General features: G+C 49.1%; 2 protein-coding genes across 4 annotated transcripts; one reads left to right on the top strand and one right to left on the bottom strand.

Moving 5' to 3' along the window:
* The first annotated feature begins 1093 nt into the window (after positions 1 to 1093).
* Positions 1094 to 8123, top strand: FAM219B (family with sequence similarity 219 member B). The gene is made up of 5 exons (XM_012735464.3): positions 1094 to 1323; positions 1534 to 1621; positions 2342 to 2419; positions 2857 to 2905; positions 4929 to 8123. The coding sequence occupies exons 1-5, from the start codon at positions 1110 to 1112 to the stop codon at positions 5094 to 5096; spliced, it is 597 nt and encodes a 198-aa protein (XP_012590918.1). The 5' UTR covers positions 1094 to 1109; the 3' UTR covers positions 5097 to 8123.
* Positions 8124 to 10141: 2018 nt separating this feature from the next.
* Positions 10142 to 19021, bottom strand: MPI (mannose phosphate isomerase). 3 transcript variants are annotated; one of them, XM_012735469.3, is made up of 8 exons: positions 18918 to 19020; positions 18333 to 18460; positions 17427 to 17627; positions 16524 to 16665; positions 15395 to 15577; positions 11690 to 11863; positions 11154 to 11362; positions 10142 to 10856 (listed from the first exon to the last, which is right to left on the bottom strand). In XM_012735469.3, the coding sequence occupies exons 1-8, from the start codon at positions 18931 to 18933 to the stop codon at positions 10638 to 10640; spliced, it is 1272 nt and encodes a 423-aa protein (XP_012590923.1). In that variant the 5' UTR covers positions 18934 to 19020; the 3' UTR covers positions 10142 to 10637. The 3 variants fall into 3 exon arrangements, with proteins under 3 accessions (XP_012590923.1, XP_012590924.1, XP_075860671.1); XM_012735470.3 differs by lacking the exon at positions 11690 to 11863 and having other exon boundaries at positions 18918 to 19021; XM_076004556.1 differs by lacking the exon at positions 17427 to 17627 and having other exon boundaries at positions 18918 to 19021.
* Positions 19022 to 26852: the final 7831 nt, after the last annotated feature.

The following is a 26852-nucleotide window of genomic DNA, read 5'->3' as shown; positions in this document are numbered from 1 at the left end:
AGATTTATATAACAAGAGTAATTACTTGCTTCATTGAGAAGTCATAAGGATTAAATATTAAGTTGAGCCATATGAACCTGCTGTTTATTTCTGGAGGTCAAAAACTGTCTAATAGATCATGCATGGGTGGTGGTAGGGGGAGGGAATCTATCCAGATAGTAATTCCTTTGTGCTACTGACTTTTCAAAAACCTCAGACCTAAATTCTTTCTATTCTCCTATTCTGCCCAAGGCACAGTACTGCTGCTCAACAGTCTGGGTGGCCCTGGGGGCTCAGAGGTTGTACACTATTGACTGACCCTGTGGAGGCCAATAAATTACCCAAGGGACAGCCTCATGAGATTTAGCAGCAGTTCCTCCAAAAATAGAGCTTTTTCCAGCCAGCCACAAGCACATCCCTTGGGGGCCAGAGAAGTCAAGAGCCTTGACACATACTCTGCCACACAGACTCAGAGTGCACTTTCACTCTCCTTCCCAGCGCCTATTTTTGCCTTTGTCACTGTAGGACGGATAGTGACATTGGTTCCATTTTAAAATAGGGAAACTGAGGCCTACAGAGGACCAGGCCTCGTCTAAGGTCTCAGGCGCTGCCTGGTCTTGAAAAGGACCAGGGGGTTTGACGTCAGATCGATCAGCCCAGGAACTACCTCTAGTGTCACCTCAACAAAGTTCTTGAATCTCTTGGGCTTGATACCTCTCTTCCTCATTCGGCTATTTTCAGTGCAAGCGAAGCCCTCCCAGCGAGATGACCTGCGAGGAGCGCCGAGAGCGCGCGCGCCAAGGCCTGAACGGTGGACGCCCGCCGACGCACACCCGCGGCCCCCCAATATCAGTATTTAATTCCGACTAGAAACAGAACTGAGGCTAAATATCGCCAGGTTCAGGCTGACTGCAAATTCCAAGAACCCAAACAGCGGGACCCCCGGGCGCTGCCCAGACTCACTAAAGGGCGGAACAGCCGGGCTGGCTACAGCGGCGCGACCGGAAAGGGTCAGAAGAGACGTGCGCGCCTGCGCGCCGCCATCTTGCGGAAGGGGAGCCGCGCCGCCCGGCGGAAGTCTTGTTAGGCACGGGGTGGGGCTGCGCGACCCCGAGGGGCGGGGCCAGGCCATGGCGGCTGTGCAGCCCGACGGGCGCGCGGTGCGGGCTCCTGCCAGGACACCCCGACCTGGCGGGGCCACGGACCCAGCGCTAGGAGCTGTGGGGCCACCCTCGGGGCAGAGTGGTAACAGAGCTCTCCGGCCGGGGGAGCGCACCCCCGCCGCCGTGGAGAAGCGGGGGCCCTACATGGTGACGCGCGCACCCTCCATTCAGGCCAAGCTGCGTGAGTGTGGCCGGTGTGGGGGGAGGTCTCCGCCCTTGGAGGGCTGCCGGCTCCCGAGGGCGGGCTCCGGAACGCTGCTGGGCCTTGTCCTCAAAGGGAATGGGTTAGCTTCAGCCTGCTCCCGCCCCTGAAAATCGTTCGGAAAGAGCGAGCTGGGGAGACACTGCAGAGTGGGGAGGTTCCGGCTGACCCGGGCCCTTTAACTTCCAGAGAAGCACCGGGACCTGGCCAAGGCCGTTCTGCGGAGAAAGGGCATGCTGGGGGCCTCGCCGAACCGCCCCGACTCTTCAGGGAAAAGGTCTCATCAGGCGCCACCTCCTCTATGCCGACAGCTTTCAGAAAAGTCTTTCATCCTCACTCAGGCTGGGAGACAGGGTGCTCACGTCGATTAAGGCCGAGCTAGTGATTCCCCTGACGGCAACCCGTCAGGTTCCTATCTTTAAAATAGGAACAAGGACAACCTCTTTTCTTTTAAAAATGTGAAAGGGCTTTGGAATAGGGAAGTTCTGTCATTGGACAGGATCGTCCATTATCTGAGTTTCCACGTTCGGGAGAAGAATAGTGGCTGGAGTCCCAGGAGTGAAGATGGAGAGCAGTGTGGAAATAGTGCCATTTTTGTTTTGTTTTTAAAAACAGAATAGTAAACTCTTAGAGCTGGATAATACCTTATCCAGTGCCTCCTTGTATAGATAAGAGTTAAAACTTGGAGAGGTGGAGGGATTTGCCCAAGGACTTGTGGTTTTTCTGTCCTCTGGTTAAATAAGGTGGGGGTGCAGGGGAGAGTACTTTTCCTGGTTCATGAAAGGGGTATGCTTTTTCTCAAGAGCAGGGAGGGGGGTAGTGGAATGAGGACTATGTACTTGGAGCTGCAGGCATTGGTGGCTGTGTGACCAGGTAGAAGGTGAGTCAGGAGTAGTACAGTCAGTTCTTTTTCTATAGCAACAAGGACTCTGGCTTTTCCTGTGAAATGTAAGTGCTTTCATCAATGCTTGGTCTCTTCTTCCCCATCTCCCCTCAGGTCAGTGAAGTTTAACAAGGGCTATACTGCTCTTAGCCAGAGTCCAGATGAAAACCTGGTGTCCCTTGACTCTGACAGGTGAGTCCTTCCCTTGGAAACATCCCTTGGGGAGTGACTTGGCTAGAACTGCAGGTGGCTTGGTGCTTTTGTTCTCTGTCTCCTCCAAGGTCCTTCATGTCCATTCCAGGTCTGTTCTCTTCTCATCCCCTTCCTGGGATGGCTTGGTTAGCTGATTCATAGGTAATCATGCTGCTGTAGGATTTGAAGGACCAATGTTGTCTGGGGGAACTGTCCTGCTGTATTATGTCTGTACTGTTAGTGAGAGTGACCCCATCCATACCAGATCCAACTGAGGGGAACCACTTTTACTCAAGGCACATTCTGGGCTTGAGTTGTAGGGTGTGAGTTCTTTGCTTCACAAGTCTTCCAGACGCCCTTGCATGCTCTCCACTTTGCTGTTTGCAGCTGTGCTCCACAGACATCCCCCTAAACTGACCGTTTTCCTTTTCTCCTAGTGATGGGGAGCTGGAATCCAGATACTCCTCGGGGTATTCCTCTGCAGAGGCAAGTCCAGAGCAAGTTTCTGCGCGGGGCCAGGCTGCAGGCAGCATCACTGCTACTGCCAAATGCTTGTTCGGTGCCTGCTGTGTGCACAGCACTGTGCCAGACTTCTGGTCTGTTCTCCAATCTTCCACTCTGCTATTCCCCCAGCCAGGGGCATAGGTGTCTGAGGAGGGCTGTTGAAAATCCAGGAGACCATATATCATCAGGGCTGGAAACAGTCTCAAAAGTCTTCTAGGCCATAGCTTAGAAAAGGAATCCTCTTGCTAGATCCCAGCTAAGTGTATACTAGCCTCTGCTTACTTGAATGCTTCTTGTGATTGGGTACTATCTCCAAGAAGCCTTACTGCCCACCCCTCCAACACACACACACAGTTCCTTCTTTGGGTAGCTCTTAGAGAAGTCTTCCTTATTAATCTGAAATGTTTCTTGTAGCCTGGACTCATTGGTCCTAGTCCTGTTTTCTAGTGTCACACAGTAACTCTACTCTCCCTTCTTTTGATGTCTTTTATCTGAGGTTAGTATTCCTGTCGCTCCTCCACCCATCCTCCACCAAGCTTGTTTTCTTCCAGGCTAAACAACTTCTGTTTATTCAGTTGTTCCATCTATGAAAACTCAGACTAAAGCATTCCTGGGCTGGCCTTATGGACATGTTTCCAGAGGGATTTTCCCAGACAAACACAGGGACATAAAGTTCTGGCATGTACAGTTTACTCCTTTTGACAGCTGACATGCTGGAGACATGACTGTACACTGCTATTTCTTCCTTATTCTCCTGGAAATCCTTGGCTAATCTCTTGAGTTGCTGCCAAAGAGAATGGAGGCAGTTTGCAAATTATGTCCTCCTTGATTGCCTAAGTGTTAAAACTAAGAAAAAGGCCAGGCGAGGTGGCTCACGCCTATAATCCTAGCACTCTGGGAGGCCGAGGCGGGTGGATTGCTCGAGGTCAGGAGTTCAAAACCAGCCTGAGCAAGAGTGAGACCCCGTCTCTACTATAAATAGAAAGAAATTAATTGGCCAACTAATATATATAGAAAAAATTAGCCGGGCATGGTGGTGCATGCCTGTAGTCCCAGCTACCCGGGAGGCTGAGGCAGCGGGATTGCTTGAGCCCAGGAGTTTGAGGTTGCTGTGAGCTAGGCTGATGCCATGGCACTCACTCTAGCCTGGGCAACAAAGTGAGACTCTGTCTCAAAAACAAAACAAAAAAAAAAACTAAGAAAACTTACCAAAGATCCAGAGGAAGTTCTACAGTTTTTCTTTCTTTCTTTTTTTTGAGACATAGTCTTACATAGTTTTAAACTCCTGACCTTGAGCAATCCGCCCACCTTGGCCTCCCAGAGTGCTAGGATTACAGGCGTGAGCCACTGTGCCCGTCCTTCTACAGTTTTTCTTAGCCCCATTTATTTTCCTTCTGCTTAGTGATGCCAGGCTGACAGGTTCCATTTTGCAGGGATCCAGCTCTGCTGATATTGAAGGGTAACTCATCTAACTGGCAATATAGACAAAGCTGCTTCCCACTCCGTTCCATTGTAACCCATACTCTTCCACTACTTTGGAGCATTGTTCTGTTATCATTGTCCCATATTCAGCCTTTGTTTATTTTATTTTATTTTTTTGGCATGAATTCCAGAGCATTTTTTTTTTGTTTATTTTTTTATTATTTTTTTTTTGGGGGGGACATGCCATATTCAGCCTTGAGAGGGATCAGTCTAGGTTCCCAGTGGGAAAGGTCAGGTATTACCTTTCAAACATAATCTGGAATTAGATATTTATGTCAGATGCCTAAGGATCTTCAGTGAGAACAGCTTATGTGAGGGGGGTCAGTGCCAGCGAAGCCAAGGCTCACTGCTGCGTAAGGCACAACTAGGTAAAGGTGGCTCTTCCGCCTATAGTTCAGTGATGTGTGGGCTTGGCCTAGGAGTGGAACATGGACAGGAAGCCTGGTAAGGGAATGTGGGCCCATCTTTGAGGCAGTTATTTCTGCTTTGCATCTTGGCTAGTTCCCTCCTCTCCTTCTCTTAGCAGGTGAACCAGGATGTGAGCCGGCAGCTGCTCCAGGATGGGTATCACCTGGATGAGATTCCAGATGATGAGGACTTAGACCTCATTCCGCCTAAGCCTGTGGCCTCTTCAACATGTTCCTGCTGCTGGTGCTGTCTTGGGGACTCTTCTTCCTGTACCCTCCAGTAGACATAACCTTCCAAGATGGGCCCTGTTCACCATGAGGCTACAGAACCCTGTTGGCCCCTCATAGCTCACAGAATGCAGTGGGAACTGCTGTCAGCCCAGAGTCACTAGAGGCACTGACTCTGGGAAGTCAGTAATATTTCAGGTAGCTCTTATCTGGTGCTTCTCAGGCCAGGGGGCCACATCTGGGCTGTTCGGTTAGAAGTGGAATTCTGCAGTTTTCTTCTGCTGTTGGAGCAGAGTTTGGAGAAGGCACTTTAATAAGGGCAGGAACAGAGGAATTCTGATTTTCATGGTGGGTGACAAAGGTGGCAAAAGAAAACACTTGCTGCAGCCATCTTGACTGGTATTTGTCATGGTGCTTTAGGTCACAAAGGTGGCAAAAGAAAACACTTGCAGCCATCTTGACTGGTATTTGTCATGGTGCTTTAGGAGGGGAAAAGAAGAGCTTTTGTGCCCAGTCTATGCTGGATAGTGTTGTATGGAGGCAGAAAATAGCACTTTATGGGTTGTAGCCTGGGAATCTGAAGAAGAATTTAACTGTATGAGACCAGTTCGGGAAATTACACATGCTCTCCTCCTCATCCCAGCTCTAAGATGGGTTACAGGTTTACCTTTAAGAGAGCGTAAAGTGGGTCCTTTTGACCCTCTTCAGGTTACACCTGTCTAGCTATGGCGGTATTACAGCAGGTTGCTTAATAACCCAACAGGATCATGGCCTCCAGAATCCCTGGACCTGGGGTATCCCCAGCTGGTCCAACTGTCTGAGTGGGTTTAGTGACTCTGGTGGGCCCTTCCCTAGTTAGAGAGAAACTGTTCCAACATGTACGTATTTGTTTATTTGTATTTCCTTGGTCTTGGCTAGTCTTTTCACCTGGTGTCCAGCTAAAGATTGGGTTGAAGGTACTCTAGCCCCAGTGCCTGCAGTTTTTGTTCTTACCACCAGAGAGCTGCAGGGAGCAGTCTGGTGCCGCCTTATTTGTTTAGCTTTTTAAACTTGAGAAGTAGCAGTGAGTGAGAGTAGGTACACTGGTATAGCTGTGTAGGCATTGGCCTAGAGGCTTACAGACAGGATGGGGAGGAGAGGCCTAAGCTAGCTTCTAGGCCCCTGCCTGAGATCAATCTGCCAGTGCTGAGGGCTTCCCCTCATTCCAGCATGCACCATTTTATTGCCAGATTGTTCTGGTTACAGCATGGTCCTCACAGTGGATACTCAGTAGGCTTTATAGTAATCCTCTGGGTATAACATAGCTTCTTGGCCCCCAGCCTGAACACAGCAGAAACAGGCATAATTTCCCTTGTGACTGCCCCTACCCTGACCCTGTGGATAGCATCTCTTGCTACACCAAGCCTTTGTAGAATTTAGTTTGTCAGTAGTTCCTTTATTTTTTTGCCTCACCCACGACTACAGTGAGGTTTCAGTGGGCCTATCCAGGGTTCCTAGCCCAAGGGCATGGTGGTCAAGATTAGGGTATAGGCCCCATGTGGGAAAGTGTCCAGTCTGTTGCTTCACTTGGTGTCCTGGGACCACTAGAGGCACATGAGGGATGATTTGGCTTCCTTTTGCTCTATAAGAGATGATTAAGAGACTGAGAAGATTAGATAAAAAGAGGCCTTACTGGTCAGATAGCTATCCTTGTGAGGATAGTCCTATTATTGATAGTACTTAATGGGCACAATCTTTGTGTTTCTCTAATTGTGGAAGGTTGTGAGGAATACAATAATTAGGGGCTGATTTATTCTACGAGCTAGTAGTACCACAGGAGGGGGATGGTACAGAGACCAGCAGCACGCCAGCTTGGGGTCTGGGGAGTAGGGGAGGCAGATGTTATTCTCTTCTGGACTGGGACTCTGCAATTCTACCCAGATGGAGCCACATTTCTATGGGGGAGTTGGTTAGGGCAGAGTAGCTTGGGCATTTTGGCAGCTGCTAGGGTTAAGGAGGGCAGGACCCTAAAACCAAGGCCCTCTGGGTGGTTGCTGCAGTAATCAACACTGATGTATTTAGCTGCAGCTGTCCCTGGGGAGGATCTTTCAAAGCAGGTTGAGCCCGTTGTAGGAATGCAGTACCTTGTAGAAAAAGCTTGCAGTGGGCCAGTCTCATGCCTGTAATCCCAGCACTTTGGGAGGGCAAGGAAGATTGCTTGAGGCCAGGAGTTTGAGACCAGTTTGGGCAACATAGCAAGACCCTGTCTCCACAAATTTTTCAAAAATCAGTCAGGCTTGAGGACACATGTCTGTAGTCTTAGCTACTCAAGAGGCTGGGGCAGGAGGATCACTGGAGCTCAGGAGTTGGAGATTGCAGTGAGCTGTGATCATATCACTGCACTCCAGCCTGGGCAATACAGTGAGACCTTGTCTGTCACACACACAGAAAAAGCTGCAGGGACCTGGAGGGACAGTGTGCAGTGAAGTAGGGTAAAAATGGTCAGTTGTGGCCGGGCGCGGTGGCTCACGCCTGTAATCCTAGCTCTCTGGGAGGCCGAGGCGGGCGGATTGCTCGAGGTCGGGAGTTCGAAACCAGCCTGAGCAAGAGTGAGACCCCGTCTCTACTATAAAATAGAAAGAAACTAATTGGCCAACTAATATATATAGAAAAAATTAGCCGGGCATGGTGGCTCATGCCTGTAGTCCCAGCTACTTGGGAGGCTGAGACAGAAGGATTGCTTGAGCCCAGGAGTTTGAGGTTGCTGTGAGCGAGGCTGACGCCACGGCACTCACTCTAGCCTAGGCAACAAAGCGAGACTCTGTCTCAAAAAAAAAAAAAAAAAAAAAAAAATGGTCAGTTGTTTCGGGCCAAGGGTCACAAACCAAAATACCACCAATAAAGGCACCAAGGTGCCCAGAGCCGAACTGCCTTATTTCAGAGTGCTGGGTGTTCTGCAGGTGACAGTCCCCTGGGGACAGGGTTGTATGCAAGCTTACCTCATAGATAGGAGTGGTACCATGTGGTATTTCCATACTACTCTGTAGAACTGACCTGCACTTCTCCAGTTCTGCATATTTATGAGAATAAATGCAATCATGCTAGTTGAGCTGTGTCTGTGTTACAATAGGGTTTTTAAGAAAAGCATGGATATCCTGAAGTGAAGAAATAGTGTAATTGCCCAACTGTGGCAATTCCTCCTGGAGACCCCACTTCTACTCTTCCTGACAGGCTTCATTTGGGGCCCATTTCATTGGAGACCATGAGTGAACAGGCCCTTGCAGATCACTTCTCTTTAGGATAGGTTCCCTTTAGCACTGCAGTCCCCAACCCCCAGGCCATGGCCCATTAGGAAATGAGCTGCCAACCAACACACTCTGGTCAGTGGAAAAATTATCTTCATGAAGCCAGTCCCTGGTGCCAGAAAGCTTGGGGACCACTGCTTTAGCAGACCCTTTATTTAGCTGAAGGAAATTTGGAGGCCAAAAAAACCAGAATATCTTTGAGGGGGCTTCCTGGAACTCTGGTTTACAGGGGCCTAGTATAGAAAGAAGCCCAGAAACATACTTTTGTGTGAATCTAATCCTTTGCCCCAAAGAAAGGAGTCAGTGGCCTGAGTCTGCCTGGTCTAGGGTGACAGATTTAAGATTGTAGGTCAGAAACCTTAGCAGGAACAGATAGCCCAATGGCCTCTTGCATAGGTATGTTTCACCTCTGGAAGTGGGGCAGAGGGAGAGCAGATGCCCTCCTAAAGTACTCCCTGCTAGCTTAGGAAAGGTAGCTGGGGTTCTCAGAATGAAAAGTGGTGGCTCACGCCTGTAATCCTAGCACTCTGGGAGGCAGGCGGATTGCTCAAGGTCAGGACTTTGAATCCAGCCTGAGCGAGACCCAGTCTCTACTATATAAATAGAAAGAAATTAATTGACCAACTAAAAATATATATACAAAAAAAATTAGCCAGGCATGGTGGTGCATGCCTGTAGTCCCAGCTACTTGGGAGGCTGAGGCAGTAGGATCGCTTGAGCCCAGGAGATTAAGGTTGCTGTGAGCTAGGCTGATGCCACGACACTCACTTTAGCCTGGGCAACAAACTGAGACTCTGTCTCAAAAAAAAAAAAAAAAAGGTGGATCGAGCCCTGGTGCAGTGGCTCATGCCTGTAATCCTAGCACTTTGGGAAGCTGAGATGGGGATTGCTGGAGCTCAAGAGCTGATGCCAGCCTGGGCAAGAGAGACCTGCCTTTACTAAAAATATAAAAATTAGCTGGGTATGGTGGCATGCACTTGTAGTCCCAGCTACTCAGGAGGCTGAGGCAGTAGGATTGCTTGAGCACAGGAATTTGAAGTTGCTGTGAGCTAGGCTAATGCCACAGTACTCTTTCCCAGGGCAACAGAGTGAGACTCTGTCTCAAAAAAAAAAAAAAAAAAAAAAGGAAATTGAACCCTCTACCTCACTCCCCCACCTTCATATAAGAAAAATTTCTCTGGGAGGCCAAGGTGGGAGGATCACTCAAGGTCAGGAGTTCAAAACCAGCCTGAGCAAGAGTGAGACGCCACCTCTACTAAAAATAGAAAGAAATGAATTGGCCAACTAAAAATATATAGAAAAAATTAGCCGGGCATAGTAGCACATGCCTGTAGTCCCAGCTACTCAGGAGGCTGAGGCAGGAGGATTGCTAGAGCCCAGGAGTTTGAGGTTGCTGTGAGCTAGGCTGACGCCACGGCACTCCAGCCTGGGCAACGGAGTAAGATTCTGTCTCAAAAAAAAAAAAATTTAAAGAAAATTGGATCAGTCTGTCCCTGGGGCCCTATAATCAGCAATGATTATATTCTAGAGAAGGGGTAGGCAAACTCTGTGAAGGGCCAATCAATGATTTTACTTTTTCAGGCCATATAGTCAACCTTGCCATTGTGGCTTGAAAGCAGCAAGGCAATATGTAACTGAGCACGTGTGGCCCAAACTGGCCTGCCAGCCATAAGTTTGTTAACCCCTGCCCTAGGGCCAGTTGAAAATAAGAAGCAAAAAATCTTGCACTGATGACTAGTGTACCCTTAGACCCACCTTCTCTCTGTAGGGCTGGAGGGCCCAAGCTGCCAAAGGCTCAATGTTCTTTACCCCACAGCTGCAACACAAGTGACCTTTAATTTCTTTGACACAGCAAGAAGTGTAATCAACACTAGTCCACAGGCCTGCCTTTTCCCTTTTCTTCTCTACTGCCTAGGAAATGGGCAGTCTCAGGGCAAGAACTCTGTCCTTAGAAATTACCTGCCTCTTGCTCTGACAGATGCTGAGTTAATACTGGGTCACAGATTTCACCAGACAGCCTAATGCTATAGGCTGTAGTAGAGCTGCTGCCTTTGGAGTTGGCAAAAGTCTGGCTTGGGTGTGGCAAGGAATGGTGAGCAGATACAAGGAGTATCAGGCCCCTCCTCCCCAAAGATGGTTCAGCCTGGGTGTACTCAGGAGTCACTACCTCCAAGCTCACTCCTCCATCCCAGCTCTTCCCGCATGTACCCAGGGAGTCCAGATAAGGGAAGGGGGCTTGGGCTGGGCCCAAGGAAGTGAGGCTGGCCAGGATTTGGGGTGACTAGCAGAGGAGGGCTAGGGAAATTGCAGCTTCTATAGAAGACAGCAGGCACGGAATATCAGCAGGTCCTTAGGCACCGTAAGCTTCAGTGAGACACTCTCATTGGCCCCGATGAAGAGCACTCCACCACGCTGCAGGGGGATTGTTGTCTGGGCTGTGGGTGTGCTGACTGTCACTGCCCCCTGCACCATCAGGAGGATGCTGGCAGAGTCTAGTGCCAAGACCTTGTACTCAGTGACAGAGCCAGGGACCTGGGCAGGAAGAAATGATAGGACAGTGTAGTTCAGACTGTGCTCCCATCAGCTCATGGGCCCAGGATAACCCCCAGGGCATAAGAGAGAGCTCTGCCGCCTACTACCCCGTTGCTTGGGCTCTGTCAGCATGGAGGCCAATCTATGGTCCCTGGTACAGGGAGGAGTGGGCAGGCCCTGTGGCCATCCTCCAAGCAAGCTTGATGGGAAACCCAGCCCCAGGTATACTCCACATTGTGACCTTTGCCAGGGTTTTTCATGCCACACACAGGATGCCCCCCACGGTCCCTCACTCACCTCCATCTTCATAATGGTGAAGTCTGGCACAGGGGGGTCATAGATGGAGAGGTAGGGGTCTTCCGGACTCCGTGTTGGGAGAAAGAGCCTGTCCTTGCTGGGGCTTGGGGTATAGCTGAGCATTTCACATAGGGTTGGCACATCGATGAACTTGGGTGTCAGGCCAGCACGCACAGTGTTGTCTGAACAGGCCATGCACTCCACACAGTCTGGGGACAGACAATTGTCATGTGCTAAGCTGATGAAGTATATAGGCCCTGGAATAATCTTGATCCAATATAGCCTGGGTTCAAATTGTTCCCACAGTTATTGACAGGGCTTAACATCACGCAGTCTCATAAACTCATGGGGTTGGTGGGAGGAGTGTCCAACACTAAATTGGCATTCATCATCCCTACTGAGCCCAGGAACCCCCAGAGGTCAGAGCTGAATGGTCCTTAGAGAAAGTCTCAACCATTGTCTCACTCTTTTGTCCAGATGGGGAAATAAGGCGCAAGGGGGATAGCAGTGAGGCTCACTGCTGAAATGTGGCTCACCTCCCTTCAGGTAGGCATGGGGAACACTGGCCCCCAGAAACATGGCCTCCCCCGGCTTCAGGGTAAGTAGGTTCAGGAAGTAGATAGCAAAGCAACCGATATCGCCTGGGTACTGCTGGTGCAACTGCAGCAAAAGCTCGCCGTAGACGTCCTCCATGTTGTTTCCAGCAGCCACTGAGGATCACAGAACACCCCAAGGCTACTTAGGGATACTCAGTGGTGTTCACAGCCCCACCTTGGCTGAGGAATCCTGGGGAAGGTCCCTGCCCACTGGAATACAAAAGTTGTGGTGAGTCTGTCTTCCTGGATACACCCCCAGCCCTTTGGGGTTCAGCCTTCCTTGATATTCCAGCCCATATGATGATCTTTCATCATATCTTCTTTTTTTGGAGACAGAGTCGGTTCCCTCAGTCACCTGAGCTAGAGTGCAGTGGTGTTATCATAGCTCACAGCAACCTCAAACTCCTGGGCTCAAATGGTCCTCCTGCCTCAGCCTCCCTAGTATCTGGGACTACAGACATGTACCACCACACCCTGCTAAATTTTTCCATTTTTAGTAGAGAAAGTGTCTCACTCTTGCTTAGGCTGGTCTTGAACTCCTGAGCTCAAGCAATCCTCCTGCCTTGGCCTCCCAGAGTGTTAGGATTACAGGCGTGAGCCATTGTGCCCAGGTTCTTTTACCATATCTTGACTGCTCACATGTCCAGGACTATACTAGCCACTACAAGGGCTAGAGTATGGTACTTGTAGAACAGGAGTTCTCAACCTTGCTGCTATTGATATTTTGGGCTAGGTAATTCTTTTTTTTTTTTTTTGAGACAGAGCCTTTGTTGGCCAGGCTAGAGTGAGTGTCGTGGTGTCAGCGTAGCTCACAGCAACCTCAAACCCTTGGGCCCAAGCAATCCTACTGCCTCAGCCTCCCAAGTGGCTGGGAATACAGGCATGCACTACCATGCCTGGCTAATTTTTTCTATATATATTAGTTGGCCAATTAATTTCTTTCTATTTATAGTAGAGACTGGGTCTCGCTCAGGCTGGTTTCAAACTCCTGAACTCGAGCAATCCACCTGCCTCGGCCTCCCAGAGTGCTAGGATTATAGGCGTGAGCCACCACGCCCGGCTATAATTCTTTTTTTTGAGATAGAGTCTCTGCTGCCCAGGCTACAGTGCCATGGCATCGGCCTACCTCATAGAAACCTCAAACTCCTGGGCTCAAGCAATCCTCCTGCTTCAGCCTCCCGAGTAGCTGGGACTACAGGTGTTCATCACCACACCTGACTAATTTTTTCTAGTTTTAGTAGAGACGGGGTCTCAGTCTTGCTCAGGCTGGTCTGGAACTCCTGACCTCAAGCAATCCTCCCATCTGAGCCTCCCAGAGTGCTGGGATTACAGGCCTAAGCCACCACGCCCGGCCTGGGCTAGGTAATTCTTTGTTGGAGCTGTCCTGTGCACTGCTGGATGCACCATCCCTGGCCTCCACCCACAAGATACCACTAGCACCCCCCAACACAGATTTTCACAATGAAAAATGTCCCCTGACAATTGCCAAATGTCCCCTGAGACATTTGCAAAAACCACTGCTCTTGGAGCTCAAAATCTAGTTAGGGAGATAATCCAAAAGAGTTCCAAGAAGAATAACCAACTGTGCCTATTAGCCTAGGACCTTCCCAAACTTTTAACACCCCAAGTCCCATGTCTCAGGAAATCTCTCAGTCCCATGCATAGTGGGATGGTTGTTCATCCCAGATAGCATGAGGCAGAATGTGCCAAGGGCCAACATGTGTCCTAGAGACTGACCAGGGAAAGATGAGCTTGGCCTGGGCTAGAGTGGTGAGGGCAGACATCTTAGAAAGGGGCAGGAGCAGGGTGAGCAGGATTTCAGTGTGCAGAGTAGGGGACAGGGTATTTGTAAGTAAAAGCATAGTATGTGAGTGCCACAATTAAGAAGCCATGTGGTCCAGCTTGGAGGGTGCTTCCGAGTGCTCATGTAAGACTTACTGAATGCAGACATAGACAAAGGTCAGGGAGACAGGTTCCTGCCTGGAGAAAACTCCAGTTTTAACAAGTGTGCACATGATGACATAGCCTCACAGGTGCTAAAAGCTATACCTGGATGTAGTGCTCCGTGCAAGAATAATCATTTCTGCTGTGAGTGCAAGCCCCACAGGGAAAGGAATGCAAGCAAACACCAAAAAACAATGAACAAAAAATAAGGTATGTTTAGGTAAAATACATAGTGCTTGTGGCTCAAAGGAAGCAGGGAAAAAGTGTAAAGATAAAACCAGAAGAGAGCTCTAGAGCCACCTGGAGAAGAGGCTGGGCTGCCAGGCTAAGGAGTTGAGACCTTATCGCCTGTGCCACCTTAGCTCACAGCTGAGAGTCTCTTCTGCCTTGTGTTTCTCATTGCTTGTGTTGACTCCCCAGTCCAAAGGTGACATGAATGCACCCATCACAGTCATTTCCTGAACTCTCCTTAGTTAGCATAGCAGGTCGGGCACATAGCAGGTATTTAAAGAAAGATCTGGTTGGGCGCAGTGGCTCACGCCTGTAATCCTAGCACTCTGGGAGGCCGAGGTGGGCAGATTGCTCTAAGTCAGGAGTTCGAAACCAGCCTGAGCAAGAGTGAGAACCCGTCTCTACTATAAACAGAAATTAATTGGCCAACTAATATATATCGAAAAAACTAGCCAGGCATGGTGGCACATGCCTGTAGTCCCCAGCTACTCGGGAGGCTGAGGCAGAAGGATGGCTTGAGGTTGCTGTGAGCTAGGCTGACGCCATAGCACTCACTCTAGCCTGGGCAACAAAGGGAGACTCTGTCTCAAAAAAAAAAAAAAAAATAGAAAGATCTAATGATTGAGAGCTCCAGGCATCAGGCCTTTGGAGAAGTAGGTTCCTTTTGACCCCTTCCTGTGCTCTAGCCCCAAAATACAAGTCCATCTGTGGGGAACTGCTACAGGGCTAGGGAAAATCTCAGAATACCTAGATAGAAGACATCCGAAGAGTCTTCTCCTCCAACCATCTAGAGCAAGCAGTTCCCCAACCCTTTTGGCACCAGGGACTGGTTTCATGGAAGACAGTATTTCCACAGGGGTAGGCAGTAGGGAAAGATGGTTTGGGGGTGATTCAAGCACATTACACTTATTGTGCAGTCAGACCTCTCTGCTAATGATAATCTGTATTTACAGCTGCTCCCCAGCACCAGCATCACCACCTCAGCTCCACCTCAGATCATAATTAGATTCTCATAAGGAGCCAGCAACCTAGATACCTCGAGTAAGGTTCGAGTTCCTATGAGAATCTAAACCTGCCGCTTATCTCACAGGAGGTGGAGCTTATGTGGTGATGGCAGCGATGAGGAGCGGCTGTAAATGCAGATGAAGCTTTGCCCACTCACCTCTGCTCACCTCCTGCTATGCAGCCTGGGGCAAGCCACAGACCCCACAGACCGCAACCAGTCTGTGACCTGGGGGTTGGGGACCACAGATCTAGAGATGACGACCAGTTAGGAAGTAGCACTCAACCCAGGGCCCCAATCCACAAAGACTGGAAAGGAAATGCTAAGTTGCCAACAGGCCATCTAGTTGGGCCTCTTTTAGTGTTCCACTTGGACAAAGGGGTTGAGAACCCTGTCCCTGAATTAGTGTCTGTGCCAGGAGCCCAGGCTAAAGCATTGCACCCACCCAGGCATACAACCATGCCCACCTTGCTGGGAAATCCGCTTCACCAACAGGTTGAGCTGCTCTATCACCAGCTTCTTCTCACTCTTCATCAGGTGGGAGAAACAGCTCTGCAGAGCAGAGGCCACAGCCTGGGAGTCATGGCTCATGCTCTGCTTCAGCTGTGTTGCTGCATCATCTCCAACCAGGAACTGGAACTCAGGCACCTCTAGAGGAAGGCCAGGCCCAGGGCCCATAACAGGAATGGTTAAGATGGAATTCACAGAAGTGGGCAGTTGAAGGAAGCCTTCCCATCCAAACCCTAACCAAGGAGCCAGGCAATGCTAAGGAGTGAAAATCAGCCATTCACCAGCAGGCCTTAGCAACCACACCTGTGCCTTGTCTCATTGGCCTGGCCCACTGGCTCCAAAAACTGCTTCATAAGCATCACATATACTCACCATCAAATTGCTTTTACCTAGGCCAGGCGCGGTGGCTCACGCCTATAATCCTAGCTCTCTGGGAGGCCTAGGCGGGTGGATCGCTCGAGGTCAGGAGTTCAAAACCAGCCTGAGCAAGAGCGAGACCCCATCTCTACTATAAATAAAAATAAATTAATTGGCCAACTGATATATATATATAGAAAAAGTTAGCCGGGCATGGTGGCGCATGCCTGTAGTCCCAGCTACTTGGGAGGCTGAGGCAGAAGGATTGCCTGAGCCCAGGAGTTTGAGGTTGCTGTGAGCTAGGCTGATGCCATGGCACTCACTCTAGCCTGGACAACAAAGCGAGACAGTCTCGAAAAAAAAAAATTGCTTTTAACTGATCAACACTTCAGTGCACATATAGTAATAACACTCACTGGGTATCGGGCAGGTGTAGGGGAGGGGGGAGTATATACACACCTAATGGGTGCAGTGCGCACTGTCTTGGGGATGGACACGCTTGAAGCTCTGACTCAGGTGGGGCAAGGGCAATATATGTAACCTAAACATTTGTACCCCCATAATATGCTGAAATAAAAAAGAAAACAAAACTGCTTCATGAGGCCAAACAAGTCCTTGGGTTCCTGTGACATTTAGCCTCTGTTCTCTGCCACTGAACCACTCTGGTCTGAACTCCCCATGCATCCTAGGCCCAATATGCATGCCCTCAGCATTCTGCCCAAACCTTACTCTTCAGAAAGGTTACAATCTCCTCAACTGGCCGGAAGCCACATAAGCCCTGGAACGAGGTGAGGGCAATGGCCATCTCTGGCTTGTGGTTGGCATCAGGGTAGTGCTGTGGAGCCTGAAGGTGCAGCTTCTCTGCCAGCTCCTATGGGGTGGCCAGAGGAAGGAGGACAGTCAGGGTGCAACTATCACCCAGCAGGAACACCAGTGCCACCCAGCCCTGCTCTCCACCCACCCTAGTTGCAGGATGGCAGTGGCTTCCTACTTTGGCAACAAGCCCAGTCAAGGCATGATGCACAAACTTGGGGCTCAGCTTACCCAGGGCAGAGAAATGGGCCAAATCTGGGGGAGAACTGGGGCCAACTTTAAGAGGCTTGGCCTGTGAATCAGGAAACTCAAATTTCAGGCCAACCGCTGACACAAACAAGCTGTAGTGACTTAGGGTAAAACCCCTTCCTTCTCTAGATAGGCCTTACTTTGCTTATGTAGAAATGAGGAGTTTGGACCGACAATTGCTTAGGATGGGACTCGGGGGCTTACACAGAAGACTCCATGGGGTTGGAACTGCTCTGCCTTGCAAGCTGAACTCTCCCAGAGAGCAAGTGGGAAATAGCAAAGATGAACAGACCAGGGCAGGATGAAGGGAGACCAGGAATAAGCCCCTAGGAAAGAGTTTAGAGAAACTCCCCTGGCACAGGCTGGTCAGCTGTTCACTTAGACTTAGCTGTGGCATGTGTTCACCACCATGTGGCTTTACAGAGCTAAATTGGGACGTGTCAGACCTGGATTTAGCCTTGGGCAGGAGCCTGGTAGGGGTGGGGTAAAAGCAGCAATAAAACTCCATGGGTGGGCCTTGATATATGCTCTTCTCTACCCTGACCTCTGTACCCCACTCTGGTCCTGTACCTTGTTAGGGTGTGCCTGGATAGACAGGGCTGTTTCAACTGAGAGCACTTTGAAGAGGAAGGGCAGGTTGCCATTAAAGGTGTCCTTGACCTTTGAGCCCAAGCAGTCCTGATTCTCAGCAATCCATTGACCTAGGGTCTTCTGTATGATCCGGTTGTCAAGGATCTTGGCATCTCCCCGAGGGTGTGTCCCCATCCACAGCTAGAAAGACAGGATGCTTGGAAAGAAGGGGGGGAACCTGGCACCGCTAGTTGGCCTGCCCCAATCCCAGTTATGCTATGCTCCCCACACAGCAGCTGAGTCCTAGAACAGGCCTCCCAGGTCTAAGTACAAATGCTCATGCCACCATGGACATACAGGGAGGCAACAGACCCCAGAATGTCAGAAGTAAAGAGATCCAGGCCCTTATCCAGGGTCTGCTGCTAATTAGCTATGGAGAGTTGGGCTAGTTATTTCCCTTCTTCAGGTGTAATTTCCTTATCTGTCCAATGAGAATGACACCTGCCCTGTCAAGGTCACTGAAAAAGTATGCCTCTCAAATGGTTCTGTGAAAGCTTAACATTCATTTATTCCAGTCTCACAAGCAGAGGCTAAAGCCTTCCTACCCTTTGGCTTTTCTCCATTAAGTAGGTGGAAGAAAAAATATTTTAGGTTAATACAAATACAAAAAATTGTCAAAGAGGACTGAATTAAAATTCACTAAGTGCTGAGTGGTATGGGGAAGGAAAGTACTGGAAATCCCAGCCTATTGTGACAAACCTCTCTTCTTCTGGTGCATCAACCTGCGTGAGTCTGAAGAGCCAGGAGAGTCCCCTCCCTCCTTGCTGCCCCTACTCTTCCCAGCTGGTGTATGCCCTTTTCTCTCCCTTGCAGGTAAGGTGGGCTGAAATACAGCCCGGGTCTCACCTCTGCATAGGGCTTGTCCTCTGAGATCCGGGCCAGTGGGTCACTGCTGGCCAGCAGCTGCGCCACTTCGCTGCTGGAGCCCATCTTCCCCCAGGCATACTGCTGCACCACGCAGGAAAGCGGGAACACTGGGGACACAGACAAAGGGTCAGCTTCCATTCCACTCCTCAGACCTGACCCTAGTAGCTGGGAAAAGCAGGCAAGAGCTGGGAGTTCTCAATGGGGACACAGTTTGTAGGTTGCTGGGTGAGATTCCTCCCCTGTGCAGGCCTCAATGTTCCCAACTGTAAGATGGGCAGTAAGGATCTTGTGCCGACGTCACGCACAGAGCTGCGCTGAGGAGACGGGAAGGGAGCGGGAGGTACCCAGCCCAAGGTACCCGGTCTCGAAGTGATGCGGCCAGGAAGAGCGGAGTCCCCTCCCCTTGAGGGTTATAATACTTAGCGCAGGTGCCCCCTCCTTTGCCCGGTGCCCCCTATCTTTCCTCGGAGTCCCAGGAGTGAGCCGACCTGGCAGATCATGCCGAGATTCGTCCCCAGGACGCGCCCCCCACCACGCTCGCCCACACCCTGTACAGCCCCTGACCTCGAGGAGCAGCCATCGCAGCCGTACAGGGCCTGGATTAACGCACGTATCCCTTCCCGGCAGCACCCGCGGCCGTCTGCGCCCGGGGCTTCACGGGAAACGTAGTTCCCCAAGCGCCGCGCGGCTCGTGGTGCACCGGTCTGGCGCTCCGAACCGCTCCGCCACCCGCCGCCTATCAGGAAAGTTCCCTGGGTCTCAGCATTCCTTCCTTCCTTCCTTCGCCAGGCACATACTTGTCGAAAACCTGCTAAGTGCCACGATGGATACCTCAGAGAACAAGAAAACGTTCCCTCTGCCTCTGTGGAGCTTCCGTTCTGGTGAAGGGAAGACAAACAAGTGTAAGTAAGACAATCGTGTAGTATGTTGACAGGTAATAAAGGCTTCCCAAAGCAAGGGGGTGGTGGGAGTGGGAGGCAGTTTGCAAAATTTAAAAGGTTGTCTGGTTCAGCCTCATTGGAAGGTGAGATCTGAGCACAGACTTGGAGGAGAGGAAGGGAAGAGTGTTCTGGGTGACACAGTGAGAGCAGAGCACTGAGGTGGGAACGTGGGAATGTGCCTGTCGTGGTCAGGAGTGAAGAGCAAAGAGGCCAGCGAGGCTGGAGCAGAGTGAGCAAGACAGATGGAAGTGAGGAAGGCAGAGAGGAAAGGCAATGGGCAGAGCTTTTTAGACAATTGGGAGAAGCATCTCAGCAATTAGAGGTTTGGGCAATGAATTGCTGTAGTGTAAGTGGGGACTTACTAACGATGATGACCGTAAATGTAATTTCCCAGGCTCTTAACCTCTCTGAACATTGGTTTCTTCCTCTGTAGAATGGGGACAATAATGCCAGCCTGACACACTTGTTGGAGGGCCAGATGGGATGATGTGGGATGCCTATAAGGCAGTCGGTGCCCTGTGCTCCTCCAATCTTCCCTCTCCAGGAGCTCAGAACCCCACCAACTCACACACAGAAGTTAGGGAGAGTCACCAAGAACCCTGCATGGGGAAGGATGGGCCTGGGCCTTGGCTGAGCAGAAATCATGCTATATCATGTGGAGAAAGACCCTGACATCCGGATCTTCTCAGTCAACAGCCTAGGAAGAGGGCAGCCAGCTGCAGGGACCTAAGAGCACAGCAGTCAAAGCTCCAGGGAACCTGGAGTGGGGGATTACAGTCGTGACTCTACCCCCTCATTCCCTGCCACTGTCATGCGCTGATTCCCACAGCCTCTACCACACATGTCCAAGAGAAAGAGAGGGTGCTGTTTTCTCTGTAATGTGCCCAGGTGTGGATGTCAATCTCCCATGGGGCCCTCTCTGGCTCAAATAAGTCAGCCTGCATTTCAAAGGAAATTTTGCCATACACTGCAGAATAATCATGCAAACAGCTATCTCAAATACCTCCTGCTTTGGAATACCACTCCTTCCCCTCCTCCCCACTCCTCCACCATATGAGCCTTCTTGGAGAAGAATGAGGAATTAGTTTAGGCTCAGGGGGTTCTCAGAGCACTCCCCACTACCACCACAGAAAACAGAGTTAGAGTAAGTTACTTCCTCATGGCACCCTTGCACAGGGAAGGAAGAACTTAGATTGTTGGGACAGATGGAGCCCCCATGCCATTTTTTTTTTTTTTTTTTTTGAGACAGAGTCTCACTCTGTTGCCCAGGCTATAGAGTGCTGTGGCATCAGCCTAGCTCACAGCAACCTCAAACTCCTGAGCTCAGGTGATCCTCCTGCCTCAGCTGGCTAATTTTTTCTATATATATTAGTTGGCCAATTAATTTCTTTCTATTTTCAGTAGGGAAGGGGTCTGGCTCTTGCTCAGGCTGGTCTCCAACTCCTGACTTAAGTGATCCTCCCACCTCGGCCTCCCAGAGTGCTAGGATTACAGGCATGAGCCACGGCGCCCGGCCCCCATGCCACATTCAACCAACACAGGAAAACTTAACTATAAGGGCAGCTAGGGTCTTTGGAGAACCTAGAACCCTGCACCCTTCCCTACTTTATCTTGAGAAAAGAAAAGAGCTTTTATCTGAGGAATGGGAGTCCTTTTAAATTATCAGGCCCAGAGAGACATTAAAATGAGACAGCAACCACATCCTAGTCCTCACCCCCTTTTTTTTTTTTTTTTTTTTTTTTTTGAGACAGAGTCTTGCTTTGTTGCCCAGGCTAGAGTGAGTGCCATGGCGTCAGCCTAGCTCACAGCAACCTCAAACTCCTGGGCTCAAGCAATCCTCCTGCCTCAGCCTCCCGAGTTGCAGGGACTACAGGCATGTACCACCATGCCCGGCTAATGTTTTCTATATATATTAGTTGGCCAATTAATTTCTTTCGGTTTATAGTAGAGACGGGGTCTTGCTCTTGCTCAGGCTGGTTTCGAACTCCTGACCTCGAGCAATCCGCCCGCCTCGGCCTCCCAGAGAGCTAGGATTACAGGCGTGAGCCACTGCGCCCGGCCTCACCCCCCTTTTTTTGAAACAAGGTTTTACTCTGTTACCTAGGCTAGAGTGCAGTCATAATCATAATTCACTGTAACTTAAAACTCCTGGGCTCAAGCTATCCTCCTGCCTCAGCCTCCTGAGTAGCTGGGTCTGCAGGTGCACACCACCATTTACAGCTAAATTTTAAATTTTTTGTAGAGATGGCGTCTTGCCCCAGCTGGTCTCCAATGCCTGGCCTCAAGCAATCCTCCTGTCTTAGCCTCCCAAAGTGCTGGGATTATAGGTATGAGCACCCACCCCCAGCCCTCCCCGCCTTTGAGCTGTTTATTCAAACCTACCTTCCTTCCTTCCTTCCTTCCTTCCTTCCTTCCTTCCTTCCTTCCTTCCTTCCTTCCTTCCTTCCTTCCTTCTTTCTTTTTCTTTTCTGTCTTATTTCTTGTCTTTCCTCTTTTCTTTTCTTTTCTTTCTATATAGACCTGACACATATGTATTTATCTCTTGAAACTGCTTGCTAGTGCTATAAGTAGCTATAAATTAACCTAATCATGTCATGCCATACAGGACACTATAATCCATACTCTGTAGTTTAACAATGTATAGCCAATCACTAATCAATGTTATTTCTGTAAACCAATGAGAATTCCTGACAAACAACTTTGTTATCAGGCTATTCCCTGTCCCCCTTTTTTGCCTTCAACAACCTGCCTGTAACAAAGATGGAACAGAGCTCACATCCACAGTTACTTGGGTCTAAGTCTGGGCAGTTGCCCTCACTTTGGCTCAAGTAAACTCTTCATATTTTGTGCCTCAACATCTTCCTTAATTTTTTTTTTTTTGAGACAGGGTCATGCTTTTGTCAGCCTGGCTAGAGTACAGTGGCATCATCACAGCTCACAGCAACCTGAAACTCCTGGGCTCAAGCAATCCTCCTGCTTCAGCCTCCCAAGTAGCTGAAACTACAGGCTGGCTAGTTTTTCTATTTTTTTTTTTTTTTTTGTAGAGATGGGATCTTTCTTTTGCTTAGGCTGGTCTCAAACTCTTAACCTCAAGGCATCCTCCCACCTCAGCCTCCCAGGACTATAAGTGTGAGCTACTGTGACCAGATGGCCTCAGCCTCTTCCTTTTAGATTGACAACCGCTATTAGAACTGGTCACATTCTATTATCTAGCAATGGTCTGCTTTCCTCTCTCCTCTTCTAGCCCATATGTTTAATTCAGCTTCACATTTGTGCCTCTTAGATTGCTTAAGGCCAGGAGTTTGAGGCCTAGCAGAGGGTTCAAGCTATAATAGCAACTAACTTTTATTGCTTGTTATACACTGGATACTGTGCAAAATCCTTTCTAATAATTCTTTTACTTCATTCTTGTGATATTGTGAAGTATATATTTCGTCTTCCTCCCATTTCCTGGCACACAGCTCCTGAAACCCTTGTAATCTCTTAAGAAGTAATAAGTGCCTTTTTGTATGCTGATGAATGACTGGGGCCTGGGGACACCTGGATAGCCTCTGAAAGAGGGCTGGTTGCCAGAGGAACCAACCAAGTGATTAGAGGGTTGGAACTTTCAGCTCGACCCCCAGCCTTGTGGGGAAGGAGTGGAATGCTGGTTGAGTAGATCCCCAGTAGTCACTTATGTAATCAGTCGTGCCTGCTTACTGGAGCCTCCATAAAAACCCAAAAAGGACTGGGTTTGGGGAGCTTCCAGATAGTTGAACACATGGAGGTCCCTGGAGGGTGGCGCTCCAGACAGGGCATGGAAGCCCCACACCCCTCCCCACATGCCTTGCCCCATGAATTGATAAGGAAAACCCCCATCTATTACTTGGCACATCTGCCACCTGAGACCCCACCCTCACGGAAGACTCACATCAGCATAACACTAACCTATTACCTGGCCCTGCACCTAACCTATTACCTGGTTCATCAGCATAACACTAAACCTATTACCTGGTGCATCAACATAATACTAACCTATTACCTGACACATAAACTAACCTATTACCTGGCAGGCATTAGCTACCTGATACCCCACCCCTCCCCTTTATAATAAACCAGTAAAATAAGGTGTTGGAATCCTGATAAATACCAGTTATTTAGAATGAACAGGTCACAACCTGGGTCTTGGGATTGCCAATGAAATTGATGGGGACAGTCTTGTGGGATTGACCTGTGGGATCTGACACTAACTCCAGGTAGACAGTGTCTGAATTGAATTGAAGGACATCTAGTTGGTGTCCACTGGAGAATTGCTTGGTGTGTGGGGAAACAACCCCCACACACCTGGCGTCAGAAGTGTGGTGTTACTCTGGGAGGCCTAGGCAGGCGGATTGCTCGAGGTCAGGAGTTCGAAACCAGCCTGAGCAAGAGCGAGACCCCGTCTCTACTATAAATAGAAAGAAATGTAGGTTTAGGTGCTGAGTGCATATTTGAATGTGATGGTTGTTTAACCAAATGCCTCTCATTCTGGGAGCTCTTTGAAGGTGTGTGGATACTGACGAACACAAAGTTACAGGCTGAGAGGGGACACTTGCCACTGGCATAAATAGAGGTGGGGACTTAGGGTAGACACGGTAAGGTGAATTGGAAGGGGATGAGGATGCAGAAACTGAAGAAGGCCAAGTTCATTTATGGTTTAGACAGAAAAGGGCAGGGGCACATTAGGAAAAACATAAAATAAAACAAACAAACAAAAACAGAGAGATTTACTCTGAGCCAAATTTGAGGACGATGACCCGGAGCCACTCCCAAGAAGCCTTGAGCAAGTGGACTCACTGTGGCTGGGTTACAGTTTGGTTTTATACATTTCAGGGAGAGAGGGGTTACAGGTAAAGTTATAAATCAATACATGGGAGGCATACCTTGGTTTGGCCCAAAAAGGTGGGCCATCTCAAAGAGAGGAGCTTACGGGTTATAGGTGGACTTAAAGATTCTTTGGCTTGTAATTGGTTAAAGACATGAAGCTTTGTCTAAAGGCTTGGAGTGTTTTAACATAAGGAGATGTTTATCAGAGACAAGCCACTAACATATATTTGTTGGGTAAATTGAGGACCTGCAGGTTTGTCTTGCATCTCTTAGGCCTGTTAATGGATTACAAAGGATGTCTTCAAGAGGGGACATGATGAGGCATGTCTGACCTCCCTCCTAGCTGGCAACTTAGTTTTAGGATATTCCTTTGGCCATGAGGGGGTCTATTCAGTCAGCCAGTTGGGGGTAAGCCTAAAATTTTATTTTATTTTATTTTCCACTCACAAACTCCTGGGAGAAATTTTATTTTATTTCACAACACTATTCTGGTGGCTGGTACATCAAGACCTTGGCATTATACAATTCATCCATGCAATAAAAAACACTTGTACTGAAAGGGGCAGCCTTGTAAAAATAACAGGAAAGTATCTAATCCCACAGTTTCCCCAGTAACAGTTAAAGATCAATCCTACCAGGTCTCTCACCAACAGGCACCCTGCAGGAGTTTTTTTTGTACAACTTCTGAAAAGAGTTGAAAAGACAGAAAAGAGATGTAAATCTCTCTTTTAAAATTGATTTTTTCAGGCCCCACCACACCCGGTTCATGCCTGTAATCCTAGCACTCTGGGAGGCCAAGGCAGGAGGATCCCTTGAGCTCAGGGGTTCAAGACCAGCCTGAGCAAGAGCCAGACCCCATCTTGAGACTCTGTCTCAAAAAAAGAAAAAAAAAAAGAAATAAAGCTTTGTCTAAAGGCTTGGCATCAAAAGAAGGGAATGTTTTGTGTTTTTGTTTTTTTTTTTCGAGACAGGGTCTCACTTTGTTGCCCAGGCTAGAGTGAGTGTCGTGGCGTCAGCCTAGCTCACAGCAACCTCCATCTCCTAGGCTCAAGTGATCCTACTGCCCCAGCCTCCTGAGTAGCTGAGACTACAGGCATGTGCCACCATGCCCGGCTAATTTTTTCTATATATATTTTTAGTTGGTCAATTAATTTCTTTCTATTTATAGTAGAGACGAGGTCTTGCTCTTGCTCAGGCTGGTTTCGAACTCTTGGCCCGCCTTGGCCAAGAAGGGAATGTTTGACTTAAGATAAGGGAGTCTGCTAATCAGAGAGCTAGCCTCACATTCACTCAGTGATCTGTTAAGCAAATTGATGGTCTGCAGGAGTGATTTAACCTTTGCCTTGCTTGGCCTTCGGTCCCATTTGTGATTAGTCTAAACTTGGAAAGGGATTGGGGAATAAGGAGACATTTAGACCTCCCTTCCCTTCATGGCTGGAAATACAGTTTTAAGGTCTTTCTGGGAGGGGGGGGGTCCCCTTGGCCAAGAGGAAGTCTGTTCATTTGGCAGGGGTTTAGGGTTTTACTTTTATTTATTTATTTTTTTGTTTGTTTGTTTTTTGAGACAGAGTCTCGCTTTGTTGCCCAGGCTAAAGTGAGTGCCGTGGCGTCAGCCTAGCTCACAGCAACCTCAAACTCCTGGGCTTAAGTGATCCTACTGCCTCAGCCTCCCGAGTAGCTGAGACTACAGGCATGCGCCACCATGCCTGGCTAATTTTTTCTCTATATATTAGTTGGCCAATTAATTTCTTTCTATTTATAGTAGAGACGGGGTCTCACTCTTGCTCAGGCTGGTTTCGAACTCCTGACCTCGAGCAATCCGCCCGCCTCGGCCTCCCAGGGAGCTAGGATTACAGGCGTGAGCCACCCACTCCCAGCCAGGGTTTTACTTTTAGTTTACATAATCTGCAATAGGTATTGTGAAGGAAAAGCCCAGGGTAATAGGAGAGTTTATAATGTTAGGAGTGGCTGATCCAACCTAGAGAGTGAAGGGGAAGCTACCCTTGAGGATAGGGCTTCAAAGCTTGGATTCGAAGGATAAGTAGAAGTTAACCAGAGGATGATTGGGAGGGGTGTGGGCTAAGAGTATACTAGATGGAAAGAACACATATGCAAAGGCCCTGAGACCAGAGAGAAATAGGTTCGTTTGAGGAACTCAAAAGCCACTAGGATGGCTGGAATGCAAGGGGTTGGGCAGGAGGGATGGGAAGAAGTAATTGAGGAGGGAGCATATTCCGTAGGACCTCAAGGGCAAACTAAGAATTTGGGCCTTTATTGAAATTAATTGAAAGATTTTAATAGAATGTTTCATGATAATTTTGCCCCCCTTAAACAGATCTCTGGTTACAACATGAAGAACTATAGACCAGTTAACAGCCCTATACTAGCCCAGGGTGAAAAATGAGTGGCTGGATTCAGTGACAACAGAGCTGAATAAATAAGGTGGATTTGTGGAGAGTCAATCAGCCACCTCCATGCCTGAGGCTGCACTCCTTCGCTCCATTAATGCTTGATGCCCAGGTTCAAATCCCAACACAGGTCCCAAACTTGCCTTGGCCCAGGGATCCTCATCCCTAAAAGGAGGAAACTTGACAGCAGGGACAAGTCCTAAAAGAGGCCAGCACAGTTCGGGTGGAGAGCTGTTGAATAGTCCTCGTATTTCTCTCTCTCAGAGCACGTTCTTCAGAGGAGAAACCCCTCTGCCTTGGTCCTT

This window comes from Microcebus murinus, chromosome 6, assembly GCF_040939455.1.
Source record: "Microcebus murinus isolate Inina chromosome 6, M.murinus_Inina_mat1.0, whole genome shotgun sequence".
Taxonomy (NCBI): Eukaryota; Metazoa; Chordata; class Mammalia; order Primates; family Cheirogaleidae; genus Microcebus; species Microcebus murinus.
Note: the sequence above shows the minus strand (reverse complement) of the source record. Positions and strands in the feature narration are given on the sequence as shown.